Source organism: Triplophysa dalaica, chromosome 9 (assembly GCF_015846415.1).
Source record: "Triplophysa dalaica isolate WHDGS20190420 chromosome 9, ASM1584641v1, whole genome shotgun sequence".
NCBI lineage: Eukaryota > Metazoa > Chordata > Actinopteri > Cypriniformes > Nemacheilidae > Triplophysa > Triplophysa dalaica.
This window is the reverse complement of record NC_079550.1, coordinates 10,168,991-10,185,300: the sequence shown is the minus strand read 5'-3', so window position 1 is coordinate 10,185,300 and position 16,310 is coordinate 10,168,991. Positions and strand designations below refer to the sequence as shown.

General features: G+C 36.2%; 1 protein-coding gene across 3 annotated transcripts in view; it reads left to right on the top strand.

Moving 5' to 3' along the window:
* The window catches only part of caln1 (calneuron 1), a 58,756-nt gene extending 44,064 nt beyond the window's left edge, over positions 1–14,692 (top strand). For all 3 annotated transcript variants that reach the window (XM_056756704.1, XM_056756703.1, XM_056756702.1), the window contains 2 exons: positions 7,156–7,312; positions 11,390–14,692. In XM_056756704.1, coding sequence (XP_056612682.1) covers positions 7,156–7,312; positions 11,390–11,517 — 285 coding nt within the window. In that variant the 3' untranslated portion in view covers positions 11,518–14,692. The remainder of the gene's footprint in view (positions 1–7,155; positions 7,313–11,389) is intronic.
* The last annotated feature ends 1,618 nt before the right edge of the window (positions 14,693–16,310 follow it).

The window sequence follows — 16,310 nt, the reverse complement described above, 5'->3', positions numbered from 1 at the left end:
TAAACAGTCAGACCGCTTTGTGTCTGTGGACATCAGTCATCTCTTTCATAGTTCAGGAGATAGAAATTAATTCTAAGTTATGTTTTATTTAAGTATCATGTCCAATGTTTCTCAAACAGTTATTAATGTTAGGTAGATTGTGTAGTTTAGAGTATTTTGTTTGAAGTCTTTGTGTTATGCTTTTGGGTTGACACATTTGATAACAATTATACATAACTTTACTTTAGAGGAGACAAACATGAGATTGTTATTGTTTTTAGCAGAAAAATCGGAGTCGAGCTTATCCTTACGAAACAAAATAAATGGGGATATTGTTGAATATATAATGTTGAATAATGCATTTCCATATATTAGGGCCAAGTGCTTTCCTGTATTTTCAATGTAGGAACGGTGGCATTTTCTTATCAATTATTAAATATATTATAATAAATTAACAATATATTATTCTATACACAGCCGTGGAAATAATTAAGAGAATTTTTAAAGATTATTTAAAAATTATTTTTAGTTTAATTTTTTTACTGAATTTACTGTTTAGGTATGTGTTTCACATTATGTAACAATAGTATGAACAATATTTCTCTCAAATTTCAAATAAAATTATAGTTTCTATTTTCATGTATTTTCACAAATTGGAGAAATATGTCAAAATAACAGAAATGATGCTTTTTTACATTTTGAAACCCTTAATACTGCAAATAAAATAAGTTCATATTAACTTATTAGTATTATAATTTTTGTTGTTGTTGTGATCACCTCGATTTTTATCACAGTTTTCATGTTGTCATGCTGTCAGTCTTTCACTTTGCTGTTGGTGACTTTGTCACTCCTGATGTTTGATTTTGTTGAAATTCATCAAACACTGGATTGGAATGACCGCGATACATCTAGAAATGCTTATTAAATAAAAATTTGGAATGGTCTCATAATTTTTTTATGAGTTGTTGGAAGATGAGACGTGCTGCTGCGTTCTGAACCAGCTGGAGTGGTTTGATAATCTTTGCAGGAAGACCAGCAAGGAGAGCATTGCAGTAGTCCAACCTTGAGATCACCAGGGTCTGGACAAGGACTTGTGCCGCATACTCAGTGAGGGGTCTAACCTTTCTAATGTTGAATAAGGCATATCTGCATGACCGCGTTGTCTTAAAATGTTTTTTCTTTTGAATGATATAACATACTGACGGTTTTATATAGAAAAATGTATTTTCTTTGTGTAAGGGTTGAGCGTCTCCATTTAGTCTCATTGCCATCTATGAGAAACAATTGAAATTTATTATTTCTTTTCTTTGGCTTGCCATTTTGAGAGCTCTGTTGTTTCAGATCATAACTACTCTGAAAGAGTCTGAATCAATGCACAGCTTTCAAAGGAATAGCGCCACAGAGCATTGATCTGGCTTTTTAGTGTCTTCTATTGCAGTTGGGACATAAAAAGCCTTGTTTCTCCGTCATGGGTTTGCTGACAGCTTACATAATGCAAGTGAATGAGAAGATGATGAATCAAACACTACACCCAGTATGTTCCTTTGTAGGAGGAGCTTTGGGCACTAAAGAAATCTTCTGCATTCAGTAGCGCTTTTCATTTCAGACAGTACCACCACACAAAGGTTCAAAGTTGCATTCTGGTAAGCACAGGCTCATGTGCCGTACATCTGCTGGATCTGCGGATTGAAGTAGATTGGAAAAGAGTACAAATGAGAGTCTGAATAAATCTGACACTCATGTAGATTAATACATCTGCAGATCTTTTTTTATTTTTCCATCATTTATGTAAACCATCTGTCCAGTTGATTTCAAAACTGCATCGATCATCGAAACGTGTCTGTGTAGACAGAGTGAAAGCTTCCGGCTGAAAGAGGGATTATGGGATAGGTCTTGACTAATTTGTGTTTAAGGCACATTTATCGCTGGACAGTGTTCATGCTGTATGAGGTCATATCTTTCTTCAGTAATCTTTTGGGAAATATGCTCATCAATCTATCGAAACTGCGCTGAAGTGTTGCCAAATTGACCACATGCTAATATTCTCATGAACGCTTTTTATATCAGAAGCCTGTGGTTGTAGGAAGCCTAAAATATCACAAGAAATCTGCCCACTACAGAAAATGCATACTGTACATTAGAGATGAATACTGTTTTATAACAATATGGCCATGTGACCATCTGATCGGATCAGTCAAAATCTCACAGCAGCTCATATATTGTGCATTTATGGAGAGTGTGTGCTTTGAAAGCTCTTTGCGTAAGATAAAGTGGTCCCTTTCTATAAATATTTCTTGACACATTTACATTTACTTTATGCAGGTACAATGACTCATGGGTAATTGTCTTTCAGAGTCATTAACTTTAAAATATTGTCGTTTAAGGAATACTGCAAAAAGAGCTGCTTTACAACAGAGATTTGTACTTCTCATTGATTTGTCACTTCTCAAGGAATTTAACTTGTGACTTATACTGCAGAATTTTCATTCTTCTGTATATAACACATACCTTTAACTACAATAGTCTATTCATATTTTTGACTTGTACATATTTACATACACACATAGCTTTACTCTCTATAGCTTTACTCTTATGTTTATTGTATTGTATTTCTTAATTTTTTATACCCATAGGCCCTTGTTTAAATCATCTGTGTACTGTATTCTATTGTGTTATGGTCTCTGTGTACTGTTGTTGCTGTTTTTGTGTACTGGATGCTCCTGTCACCAAAACAAATTTCTTGTCTCTGCAAACATACTTGGCAATAAAGCTTTTTCTGATTCTGATACTGCAAAATACTGAACAAATAAATGTATTTATTGTCTTGTTTTGTACTATAAACAAACATCATTAGAGCAAAATAATCTAGTTGTAAGAGAAAACCTGCATTAAATATAATTTTGTTTTCAGAAAATATTATGCATTTTTGCCAATCAATTTCCTAATTTCCAATCTATCCATCACAGAAAGCTTGTAGGTTTACATTTTCAACCAAACATAGATAAATAAATAATGACTGGTATCAGACACATATTGTTCACACATTGTAGTGCTATCAGGTTATAAAACTATACATATACATACATATATATGTTATATATTGTATACATCACAGTATATGTGTGTGTGTGTGTGTGTGTGTGTGTGTGTGTGTATATTAGTTTGTTTATTCTCTGTACATTGAACCCGTGATCTTGGCATTGCCAGCATCATACTCCAGCTGCAGTACAAGAAAAATCATCTCCAAAATCATCACAGATAATAAAATAAATTTGGAGATACCATCTGGGGCTCTGCGGTGATATGATATCTAACAGAGCTTGGAATGACAAAGTGTTGTTTTACTCTTTTACTCTTGTGCTATCAAAGAGGGCACCTGTCATGTGCCTTTCACAGACAAGCGTGTGATGTACAAGGGCAGAGATGTTGACGGTCTCAGTGGGACGGATGTTAACCAGGTTACAGCCTGGACACAAAGTGTTCTTTCTCTTCATTATATGTGCAGAAATGCTCTTGGGCTTTTGGATGTGATCGGAATAATATTTCACTGATGTTCTCTGAAGTGAGATGAGTGGAAATTAAATGGTTGAGCGGTCAGAAAAGGTCATCATGAGTCCCTTGCAAATGAAGACGGACTCTTGTGTGGCTGTAGAGTATGGCAAAATTTAGTACTTAGATTTATCTATCTGTCTATCTTTCTATAATGTATTAAAGGTTAGTACTATATGAGTCAATAATATTGCAAGGCCATTATAAGTTTGCGTGACCTACAATCGTCATTGTACAAAACAAAGAGCCCAGGTTAGACTATACATTCAGGTTTAGGTCCCCACCAGGATTTATAAACAAGTCTACGCACACCAGACGAAGATTACTCTTTGTGTCCCGCACAGCCACCCTTAAAGGTCATTCCAGCCACCATTACTGATATAAAAATAGTCTGAGAGTCACTGGAAAGAAAAAAAGTGTTAGAAAGAAAAGTAAATGGTTTTGTTATATTGCAGGAGGGCTCTTAATGATCTGATCTGCTGCCCACTCTTCTGCCCGAAACAGATGGATCTTATGCCCTCGGGTGACTGCTTCTCTTTGGCTGTGGTTGTCCGAGGGTCACATCAATGTAGTTAGAGCCCACTCTTTCCTTCCCGAAAGTCAGGCTTCCCAGCTTTACTTTTTGGACGCTAACAGGCTGTTTTGCATGTCTGTCGCTGGGTGTCTTAGCCTGAGCTTCTGCTCAAATAGGTTTGCTGTTATTTTGCACTCATAGCATTGTTTGTGTTGTAAGCATGAATGTTAGCTTAAACTGTGCAGTTTCTCGTGAAAAAATGTGTGCTTTCTATTTAAGCGTTCAGACTTGCTCAGAAGAACATTTTATTAGGAATAACTTTTTCTACAGCTTTGGAGATTTGATGGCCACCACAAGGCAAACCACCCAGAAGACCATAGCACAGGATCAGAATTAATAAAGACACAAAGTATAGTATATAGTACAGTTCAAATGTGTTGAGTGATCAAATTTGTTTTACATAACAAAACTGTGAACTCATAACTCAAAATTATGGAATAATTAATGTCATGTTTCTGTCCCATCTTGTCATGTTTCTCTTGATCTAGTGGCAGGATCATGACAGAACCTCATGTTTTATGTGGAGAGAGGCATTTTCGGCCCTTTTGGCCTTCCATATGCTCTCTTTGGTCTCGTCTCTGTTCCCGCCCTTTCGTCTCATTATTTGTTGTTAAGTAGTTCATGCCCTACACCTGTTCCCTCTTGATTTTTCCCATTATTTGATGCCCCTGTGTCTTCTGTCTTGTGCTGGTTCATTGTTTGTGTCATCTGTGGTGAGTTCCTGTGTTTTGTGTAGTCTAGTTTATTCTAGTTAAATGTCAAGTGTTATTATTAGTCTAGTCAAGTTAGTCCTTGTTCCTGTTGCTATGTTTTGTTATGTAACCCCCTCATGGTTGTTTGTTTTGTAGTTATATTTTATTTAATGTCTGGGTCCTGTGCCCTTGTCCTCACCACACACGTTCATGACAAATAAATATGGAACTTATGCTGACAACTGTTTTGGGCTCTTTTTGATTATTATTCGTTTAGGTATTGTAATGAAAGAGACTAATATGTTTTATTTGTATCTAAAGTGTACACTTCTGTTGGGTGTTCTCTGGTTTTAACTGTGGTTTACGAAGCACCAGTTTCCCTTTCATGCACATTAACTTGCTAAAGTAGATTGAAAGGATAATGTAGTCTAGATGTGAGCATACCGAGGCTGTAATTATTAATGGCTTGTCAGATTTATTAGCTTGCCATCAATTGTAATATCTCGCCGTCTCCCCTCATGAGCCGCAATGGCAGCCGGTCCTGTCAAATGTCTTTCTTCACAACACCAGAACTTCAGTTTCGTGTCACAGCCTGTAACTTGTTTCCATTCTGTATTTAATCACAACCAACATTATCTTTTGAGGTACCTTGCAGTACCATAGTATCTGATAATAACAGTCATTTAGTATTATTGAAAGTTTTATCATCTGGAGGTGCATAAAAGGCAATGAGAAAAACAATGTTATACTGTATATGTGTGTAGTTTCTATATGAAACTATATGTAGTTTGCGCACTTTATTAGGCTTACAGAGACAAGTTTTATAGCCCTTTTTTGCACAGATTGCTTCCATTGATATGCCTCATTTGTATGTTGCTTTGGAACAAAGCGTCGCCTAACTGACTAAATGTTAATGATATACATCTGAAGAGTTGTCTCTTAAAAATTAAGAGACCACTCTCCGTTTTTTCTGTTCTTCTGAATTTAATATTTATATGTTTAGATACTTGTTTGAATAAACATTTTGGTTTAACTTGACAACATTTCTCCCAAAAAGAAATAGTTTTTATTTTCATTTATTTGCAAACTTTGACAAACTGGTCAAAATACTGTAATAAAAAAGATGCAATGTTTGCAGATCTTGAACACTGCAAAGAAAACCACTTAATTATTTCCATGTTTAAACAACACAAAACTTTTTGCATTCATTTTTTTTGGTATCCGTTCAGAAATGAATATTTGATTGAATAAGCCAACACAACTAACATAAAAAAATGTTTGGGACTAATTTGGGCTAATTTAAATGAATTTGTACGATCTCATTAGTACATTTTTGTATGATTTGTTAGGGGCGGGGCATAAAAGCCCTGCTTATACATGGGTCACGGACCAAATCTTCTATGAGATACAGAAATATTTGCTATTTGTAGATTGTTTACAAAGCATTTTATTTAGTCAAAATTCATACTATATTTGTGAACGGTTATCTATAGCAAAAGGTTTTGCTTTTTGGCATCTACCAGCGAGGTCTACTGGACCATGCTAACCAGCCAAATTCTGCATGCCTGATATCACCAGAGCATTTTCAGAAAAAAATGAATGATTTAGTAGCGTATTAAAATAATGTAGCCAACTGTATCACGCTTCTCCCCAGTGTTCCTAATGACGGCTCGCAAATAAAGTATTAAACTGCTGCGGCAAAGTTTCATCTACGTCTTTCAAGAAAATCAATCTGCCGCACTAATGTTGCCTGGATAATTAAAAGGATAGAGTACATAAATGCCCTCTGGATATGAGTATTAAAAATCAGCTTTCAATACCGAACATGAGTTAAGAGCTCCCTTGATGGTTTCCATCGATGTCATTAAAATTCCTTGCAGTTAATCGTATTGATGAATGTCTTGTTGTAAAGCGAATGTGACGTATCGTCTTTTCTTCTTCTTGCCTGTATTGACTTTGTGTTTCTGTTTAATATTCAGTTCCAAAAATCGAAAATGAAACGTATAAAAGGCTAGTTAAGCTTGCCCTGTTGAAAAAAAACAGCATATGCTGGGTTAGGTTAGGTTTTGATGCTGGTTTGGACCAGCTTTAACCAGCTAGTGACCTGCTTAAACCAGCACATGACCAGCTTTAACCAGCACAAACCAGCATCAAAATATACCAATTTTACAGGGTGTTGGTAGCCATGCCAAGGTCCTTTGATCTATGCTGTATTTTGCAAGGTGCTGTGGATAAATGTATATGTTTAATGTATTTAGTCTAAATTGTTTTTACAATTTTGGCTTCAAATCTGGTGTGTGAGTTTTGAAGAGTTGAGGTGTGGATGAATAAGTCCTGTGGTGTTATTCCTCTTCTCTGTAGTTTGACATGCAGCGAATAACGCTGGAGGAGCTCAAGCACATCCTGTTTCATGCCTTCCGAGACCATCTGACGATGAAGGACATCGAGAACATCATCATCACTGAGGAGGAGAGCTTGAACGAGAACTCTGGGAACTGTCAGATGGAGTTTGAGGGAGGTGAGTGGAAACGTCTGTGTGTGGTTTGGAAAGAAATCAGTTGAGTCTGACATTAGTCACAGTAAAATATGTATTTATTGATTTTTTCACTAAAAATATGGACTCACATTGTGCTGTGTAGGACTATTGTAGATATTGGTAAGTGACTAATCACATTAAAATAATTTAGAATAATGTATTATTTATAGTAATCGGATTTATTGAATGACAAGTGGATTTAATGAATATATACAATGAACAAATACAATACATAGCATTAAAAAGTAACTTTAAGGTTTAAATAGGTAACAGTGAAGCCTTTGCCCCCCAAAATATTCATGAACATAAAATGTATTAAAAACTTTCTATTCATTTCGCATAATTGTTGGGGTATAAAGCTCAGCTTTGAGAAGAATTTAAAATTATTAAAATTAAACTTTTACACATTCAAGGTTTATGAAGATATAGTTAAGGGAATGGTTTCAAAATATTACAACATAAGAGGATGAACAAACAGAGAATGATTTATTTAGCTTCTAGAATTAAGATCTTTCACATTAGATTTTAGTTTTTGGACTTTGCAGTTCTTTACCACTGTTAATGTTCTTTTCTCATGCAAATAATCTATGATAATGCCTCCTTCTATGAACCTCTGATGACTCTTTCTCTCATCTCATCCTGTGATAAATATCACCAACATTCCTCACGGTAATAGAGAGAAGAGCTGATGCCCATTCATCTGATATTCAAAACCTCAAGACATCAGGTGCAATTAAAAGATGAATTTGAAGGCTCATATAGTTATTATAATCAGAGGGGACATTGAAAATTCAGTTTTTTAAGCGGGGAGCTTATTAGGACATTCAGGAGTGGGTGTTTTTTATTGCAATTATAGGCTAAGCACAGCTTACACAAGCATGTGCTGCACCACATAAGGACGTTAGAGGGCTTTCATGGTAAACTTGATGGAAAGGACGGTACACGTTGTAAAAAAAATCGCTATTTATACGGCAAATTGTGCAAGAGCAAAGACCAGACGCTTCTCCAGTGATGAAACGCGTCTGCTCGTGCGCGAGGTTAAAGCAGACCAGGACAATCCAGATTTTTTATCTTTATTCGTACAATAATAATCGTTTACATTGTAGTCCATTCATGTTTAATATTTGGCATGATTTTGTTCTGCTGCGTGTCCCTCTGTGTGTAATAAGCAGATACGCGATGTGCACCCGCCTATAGGCGATTATTACTGACGCGCTCTTTAAATAACCAAAAACATTGGGTTGGTCTATGGCGCAGTCTATTTTCAGTTCCTCAAAATAGCAACGCTAACAATGCGCCTGAACACAGCTCTTTTTTAGACAGAAATGGACGAAAATGCATTTGCTATAAAACAACGCGGCGCAGGACGGGAAAATGAACACTGCGCTGGGCTGAAATTTGCGGAAACACTTGGGCCTACCTTGCGCCGGATGTACGATACGGCCCTTAGTCGTGGGGGTCAGCACAACATAAAACAACATGTAAAACCCTAGGATGTAGAGCTTAAACAGTGTTTGAATGTTATTGTGATAAAATTAGGTCCATTTAATAACTATTGTAAGATGTTTTACAACTTTTTAAATACTTTAAGGGGCAGTTTCCCGGATTATGATAAATTTAAGCGAGGACTAGGCTTTAGGTAAATTAGTATAATTAAATTGTTTTAAAAAACAAACTTTACAAAAAACATTTCTGTGTGGATCTTGAGACAAAACAATCCCATTGATAAATTTTATGATGTCAGTGCAAGTTGTTTCAATCAAGGCATCTCTCACTTTATATCGACCATGTAACTCCCTGACCTACCAGAAGTAACAGATGTCCACAGCACTAAAGCAATACTCATCCACACTCTGTCTTTATGAATCATTCACATCGGCACCTGGGCCGAGATTAGACTGTTGACAACAGACTACATGCTGAGAATGTAATCAGAGTCACGTACCTGTACAACTCGCAGGTTTTATGTTACAGTTTTTCTGCGTTCCTCTTATTCTATCTTAAAATGCATGGACAGCTATAAATAAACTTGTTGGTTTATTACCCTGAAAAGTGTTTATATTGTGGCTTTGTGACACTGTCAGAATGATGTTATGTTTTTTTAAAATGCTTAACCAACGAGTTTGGAGGCGGGACTATCTGTTTGTACAGCCAATGACAGAATGCGGGAGAGTTTCAGTGAAACAATAATCCACGCAATTCTGTTCATTTTAATGGTGCAGAAATTACAGACTTGTATAAACATAGTTATGCTTGTTTATGTTTTATAGAGAGTGTCTACGGTGGTTTTTATCCTGACTTTTATCTGATGCCAAAAGAAGACTTGAGCGTAACAAAACTAAAGTTCTCATTGCCAAGAGAAAATTTCTCTTTCATTTGTTCGCAGATTTTTGTGTCATCGAATCTGAGTTTGTGAAATTGTTAAGATTTCTACAGGATACACGACACAACAATACCTTTTTACACAAGGAAAAGGTCTGAGAAACAGGAGACGTCGCAATTTAATTTCAATGTTATCTAAAAGAAAAGACTGAGAAAGAAAAAGCTAGTTCACCCAAAAATAAAAACTCTGTCATCATTTATTTATCCTCACGTCATTCAAAACCTGTATGTGACTCTTTCATCTGTGAAACAAAAAAGAATATATTTTGAGAAGTGTCTCAGTGGATTTGTGTACATACAATGGAAGTCAACGTGGTTCAATGTTGTTTGATTACCAACATTCTTCAAAATATCTTCTTTTGTGTTCTGCAGAAGAAAGAAAGTCATACAGGTTTGGAATCACATGAAGGTGTATACATGATGAAAGAATTATATTTTTGGGTGAACTATCCCTTAAAAGATATACTATTATTTTTTTTGCTTCATGTGAACAATATCACACACACAAACGTTTGCTCATTACCGTGCCATAACCAGGCCACCGATTGGCTGCAGGGGGGGGACTTCCTGACTAGCACTTGTCTGAAGGAGGACTGGAGCAGAAAATGATATCACGGGGTGAAGCTGGCGCTCAATCTGTCTCGCTGTGTGTTCCAAAAGCGCCAATAACTGCCTCTATTCTCAGCCCGGACCCCACTGCCACCCCTGCATCTCATGAAGCCCGAGCAGAGCCGCCACATGTGCTCAGGTGGACCTGATTTTTGCCATCAGTTTGAGCCAAACGCCTCTCCATCTCGCAGCTGCAAAGAAACACGGTTCTTTATTTAGACAGGTCAGATTGTCAGATGAAAGGCAGTCAGCTAGAATGCAAATCAACACCTACACGTTCAGCCTCAGCCGTAAGGAGAAAATGGGTTCATGTGTTCAGATTAGGATCCATGCAAATCAAGGCCCATTTCTCAGAGGAGGCACTTTAGACCAACATCCGTTTTCATGCTGAGTTCAGGTTATTGGGTGCTGGGTGTCGTCTGGTCCCGTCCGGCTACAATCAATTACATAGGCCTTAAAGAAACAGTTCACCCAAAAATCTAAATTGGTTTTCAATTCAAAGTTATTCACTCTCATCGCATACCAGGTGTATGTGACTTTCTTAAAACTAACAACATGCTGCCATATTTGATTTCAGCACAATGTGTTCTAGTATTTCATTTGGTTTCAATTTTGCCAAATAAGCTCAGAATATTAATAATTTTCTCACAAACGTATTGTTTTACCCTGAGAATACGTTTATTGATCCACAGGAATTTGGGATAGGCTTTGGTTGAGGGAGCCATAGGGAATCTAGCTGGGAATCTAAGGCCTACACATCAGCCCTTCACCAGTGTTTTTACATCACACAAATACATACGAATTAGCCACTTTGTAAAATAGCTAAGAATTCCTGTGAGATCAGGTTGGGTTTCAACATGTTGAGTTCTGTAAGAAAATAAAATGAAAGCATTTTCATATATTCTTTTGTGTGTTTTAATGAAGAATAGAAGACATGATATCCATGATAAGTACATTTTGAGAGAAGTTTAAGTTTTGGATGAACCCTTCCTCAGTAAACATCAAAGGAAACCAGTAGTTTGTATTCATGCGTTCACTCAACTAACTGTGTTTGTCTCTCCTGTTTAGTTCATTCCAAAAAGAAGAATCGTCAGACGTGCGTGCGCAAGAGCCTCATCTGCGCTTTCGCCATGGCCTTCATCATCAGTGTCATGCTCATCGCGGCCAATCAGATGCTGCGCAATGGCATGGAGTAGCGACACCACTGTGAGCGGGGCGGAGCCTGCATGTGCATGTCTGTCGATGAAGTCATTTCCTAAAACTATTGAACAGAAACCAACAACACTTGAGTATTGAAACCAAACACCTCACTGTTGAAAAGAGGAGCTTTTTATTCTATTTTTATTTTTTATTCTCCCTTTACTTTTCCACAAGGACCATCTGACACAGAAAGTGGCAGAGGAAGTGTAGACGCCTGCATGTTTCGCAGGGCCTCATCTTTCTGGCAGGGATTTAAAGGGCTGACTTTATGCGTTTTGTGACACCTCTGTTCCCAAATGCAATAACATGCAGGAGTTCATAAGCACCTCTTCTGCGTCGCTGTCTCCTCCGTGGCTCCAGATTTCAGCGGGGATTGGCTGATGAGCTGTGCGACTGTGCTCGGGCCTGCTGGTGAGGTAGGAAAGCAAAAGTAATTGGCAACTCATTACACCTTTGCGAAGGGGAGTTGCAGCATCCACTCTGGAGACTATTTTGGTCTGCTCTCGCCAGAGCGCGTTCTGGCTCCGGAGACTGTGGGAGGTTGGGGAGAGTGTGTTCGATGTAGTCCATAATTAAATCCATATTCGTCAGCTCCAAAAATCTATGAGCTTGACTCATAGATTTGAATCAATTCGAATGTGTTGTGAGAGGAAAAACATTAGATCTCATATTTCTCTGTCTAATGCTTTTTCTACACCGGTGTTGAAATGAGTCAGGGATAAAATTGTTGTTTAATGTTTGATACTTCTGGGCACACAAAGAAAATCCAAAATTGGAAATTTAGTCGTTAGTTGTTATTTCATTCTAAATCTGCAAGATTTTCTTACGTGGAACACAAAAAGAAAAATGACAAAGTAATAGTAATTCTTTTCCATCCAATTACAAGTAATAGGGACCAGAAATCAACTTAAAAACTCAAAGCTGCCTTAAATTTACATCTAATTCACTTTAATTCATTTAGATTCAAATGACATTAAACTCACTTAAAAAACCAAGTTCCATATAGCTAACCAATTTCAACTTCGTTTGATAAATTGTATAAAATGTAACTTGATTTTATGTCGGTTTAATATCATTTAAATTTAAGTGACTAGTGAAGCCAATTTCATTTAACTTAACAACTTGAGGCAGCTTTTGAACAAAAACGTCATTTTTTATAGTGAAGAGCTCTAAGATTTTAACAAAAACACTGAAAGTCTCATTAATGTGGTCCATAAGATCTGTGCATGACATCTTCAGAGGTCATACAATGACATTGTGCGAGAAACCGTTAAAAAAATAGTTTGTCATTTACCTTTTCTCAATTAAATATATTTAGTCTATTTCCACTATAAAGCTTTAGTTCAAAAGCTGCCTTAAATAAAACAAGTTTAATTAATTGGCTTTACAAGTCATTTGAATTTAAATAATATTAAACATACTTTGAAAATATTTTTTCCCCACATAATTTACAGTGTAAAAGGAAGTTTAAACTAGATTTTTAGTTTAATATTGTTCAAGTTCAAATTACTTGTAAAGCCAATTAGATTTAACTTAAAAATTGAAAGCAGCTTTTCAACTAAAGTTTTATGGTTGAAATGGACAATTTGTGACGGTGTTGAAACTAATCATGTCTGATTGTGAGCCCGTCACTCTTTGAATCAATGAATCAGTTGAACTGTTCTGAGTTTCCAATTTGGAATGAACTTTTTCTTTAATTTGTTTGCCGTAATACCTTTTGCGATGCCCATTTTCAGTTACTTCAATACTGAAAGGTTCACGGTGACTCTTAAGGGAATCTCAATGGTGAATTTTGGATGCAGTGCTGTACCATCATCCTTCATATTGCACTCTTCAAGTTTTCACTATCTCCATTCGCACATGCTTAATCTTTTGATTAATAATATACAGTATATTTTAAATTTATGTCAGTCTTCTTTTTAAAGAAGCCTTCCTTTTAAAGGCTTGTAGTAATAGCTGATGGTTTTATGTAGAGTTTACATTTTTATTTGATCTCCCATGTCTACATAAACTCCACCGTAGCATTGCATTGTTGATGTTTTAGTAGATGTATACAGGCACAGAAATGATTGTTCAACAAAACAGATTCAAATGGGAAGTTGACTGTATTTCTTATTTTGATGGTAGAAACGCTGTGCCTGACACAGTCTTTATGTTTCATGTCTCCTCTTGACACCTGTAGAAAATACACTGGTATGTTCTTCACCGTAAAGTCTGCTTCTTCTTTATTATGCATGTCAAATTAGATCTTGTAAATAGACCTTCACGTGTGTGTTGGATGAAGTCTGTTCGTGCATGATGGTTTTAACTGGTACAATCTGCACAGATCTTGTCGGGGATACAAGGGGGGCTGAGAAATCAATACATGTCTACCAGCTCTCAACCACCCCCCCCCCCCACCACACGAGACTAAAGCCATATTACTCTGCACAGATGTACTGAAGGTGCATACACAACTATTGAATGAAAACAGTTAAATTTCAGCCAAACACTTTTTTCTCGTATATGGATTCTGGTACAACAGCGACACCTGGTGGTTAAAGTTTAAATGTGTGTCTGTGTGTGTTTGTATTTGTATTTTTTAATGTCTGATTCTTAATATAAGATTAGCTTGTAGCATTCAAATATGTAAATGAGCTGGATGGGCTGACAAAATAATAATATATAGTATGTGTTTGCATATTTAGATGATTTGGATCATCACAAGAATGGTGAGATAGATGGGAAGCTGAGGAACCTTAGCCGAAAGGGTTTCAATAATACACAGAAAACCATTTATTTAAAATTATGTCATGATCTTATATCAAGACAGTATTGTAAAATAAACATTTTGATAAATGGGACAGTAATATTGCTTCAAGATATATTTGCCCCTGATCAAATCAGATTTAACGTTATACAGTATATAGATCTAAACTGGGATCTTTTTACAATGGAGACGATGGGGGATGAACATCAAGAGTAATATGGTGATGATGTTTCAACTGTATGATATTATTCTGTATTATATTTACTATGATTATTCACTTATTAAAAATAGATCTGTACACTTTGCATGCAGACAATTTATCTAAATAGACAGTAGTTAAGACTGGGCTTGTTGCAAGCTGCTATAGATGATTTTATTATATTCAAATATGTACAGAACAAATGCATAGAGTTTATGCAATAAAGAACTTTTGTAATCATTTTTGCCTCTCGGTTGATTTCATGTCCAAAAATAACATATTTTACTGTGCTGTGTAATTGTCCAATTAATATAATTTAAAGTTGTTTCAACACATTTCTTTAAATGTGTCACAACATATTTTTCTCATATTCAGTAAAATTCTTTAACTTACACTTTTTTACACTTCCCAGCATGCTAGGCGTAAGGCTGCATCTTGAGAGTAATTTTCATAGGTGTTATGTTATGTGTTTTTCAGTAAAGAGAAACACTTGTTAGTGTATAATGTTCATTTATCTTTTAAGATTTAGAAGTTTGTGAGATTTTTTAGATTTGTGGTTACCATTTTTCAGAAGTGCCTTTGCAGGCTGTGAAAAGTAAAAAAAATTACTTGAATTTCTGTAAAGCCCACGGTTAAATATCTTTGAAAAGATCAATACAAAATTGTCACATTTACAAAAAAAGAGTTGAGAACTTTAAAAAAACAAATGGAACTGTAGATAAATTATACTGAGTAAACAATACTTTATTGTGGGCAACCGATGTACACATTTTTAATGTTAATCCAACAGATTTGTTTTCCGTGTAAATTATTATTTAATATACTTTGCATTAATAGTAGTTGTTGTGTCGTTATATTGGTGTGTTTTGTGGCACCAAGGGTAATACAAACGAATACTTAATTATGTATTTCTAACATTTAAATGTACTTAGTTAAGATTTACATCATTACTCAGTGAGTAATTAATGGCAGAACTTTCATTTTTGGGCAGGGTTCCCCTTTAAACAGTGGCTGCAGTAGAGTCATTCAGGGTTCTGGGGACCACCATCTCTCAGGACCTGAAGTGGGACACTCACATAGACTCCATAGCTAAAAAAGCCCAGCAGAGGTTGTACTTACTTTGCCAGCTGAGGAAATTCAACATGCCACAGGAGCTGCTCACACAGTTCTACTCGACCATCATCAAGTCTATCGTCTGCTCATCCATAACTGTCTGTCTTGGTTCAGCTACTAAATCAGACATTAAGAGAATACAACGAACAGTCAGGACTGCTGAGAGGATTATTGGTGCCCCCCTGCCCAGCCTCCAAGATCTTTACACCTCCAGAAAGAGAAAAAGGGCTAAGAAAATCATTTTGGACCCCACTCACCCAGCTCACTCCCTCTTCAAAATGTTGTCATCCGGCCGGCGCTACAGAGCACTGATCACCAGAACAGCCAGACACAAGAACAGTTTTTTCCTGCAGGCTTTACTCAGCCTGAATAATTAAAACGTCTTTCTACACACTGTCCATCACATTGCACATAGCATCCGGAAACTGTACATTGTACGAAACAATAGGTTAAAACACATCTGTACACTCTTTTAAAAATTATATGTTGTTTTTTGTCTATATTTTTCACTTCTTGTATATAGTGCAATATTCTTTTTATCTAATTTCTATTTTTTCTATCTTAATGTATATTTGCATGTTTCCACCATGTGAACACTTTATTCTGCACGAAGATCCTGTCACCAAGTCAAATTCCTTGTGTGTGTAAACATACTTGGCAATAAGTCTTCTTCATCTTCTTCTTCTTTTTCTTCTTCTTTAAAGAGCCCGTAATGAATCATGAATATA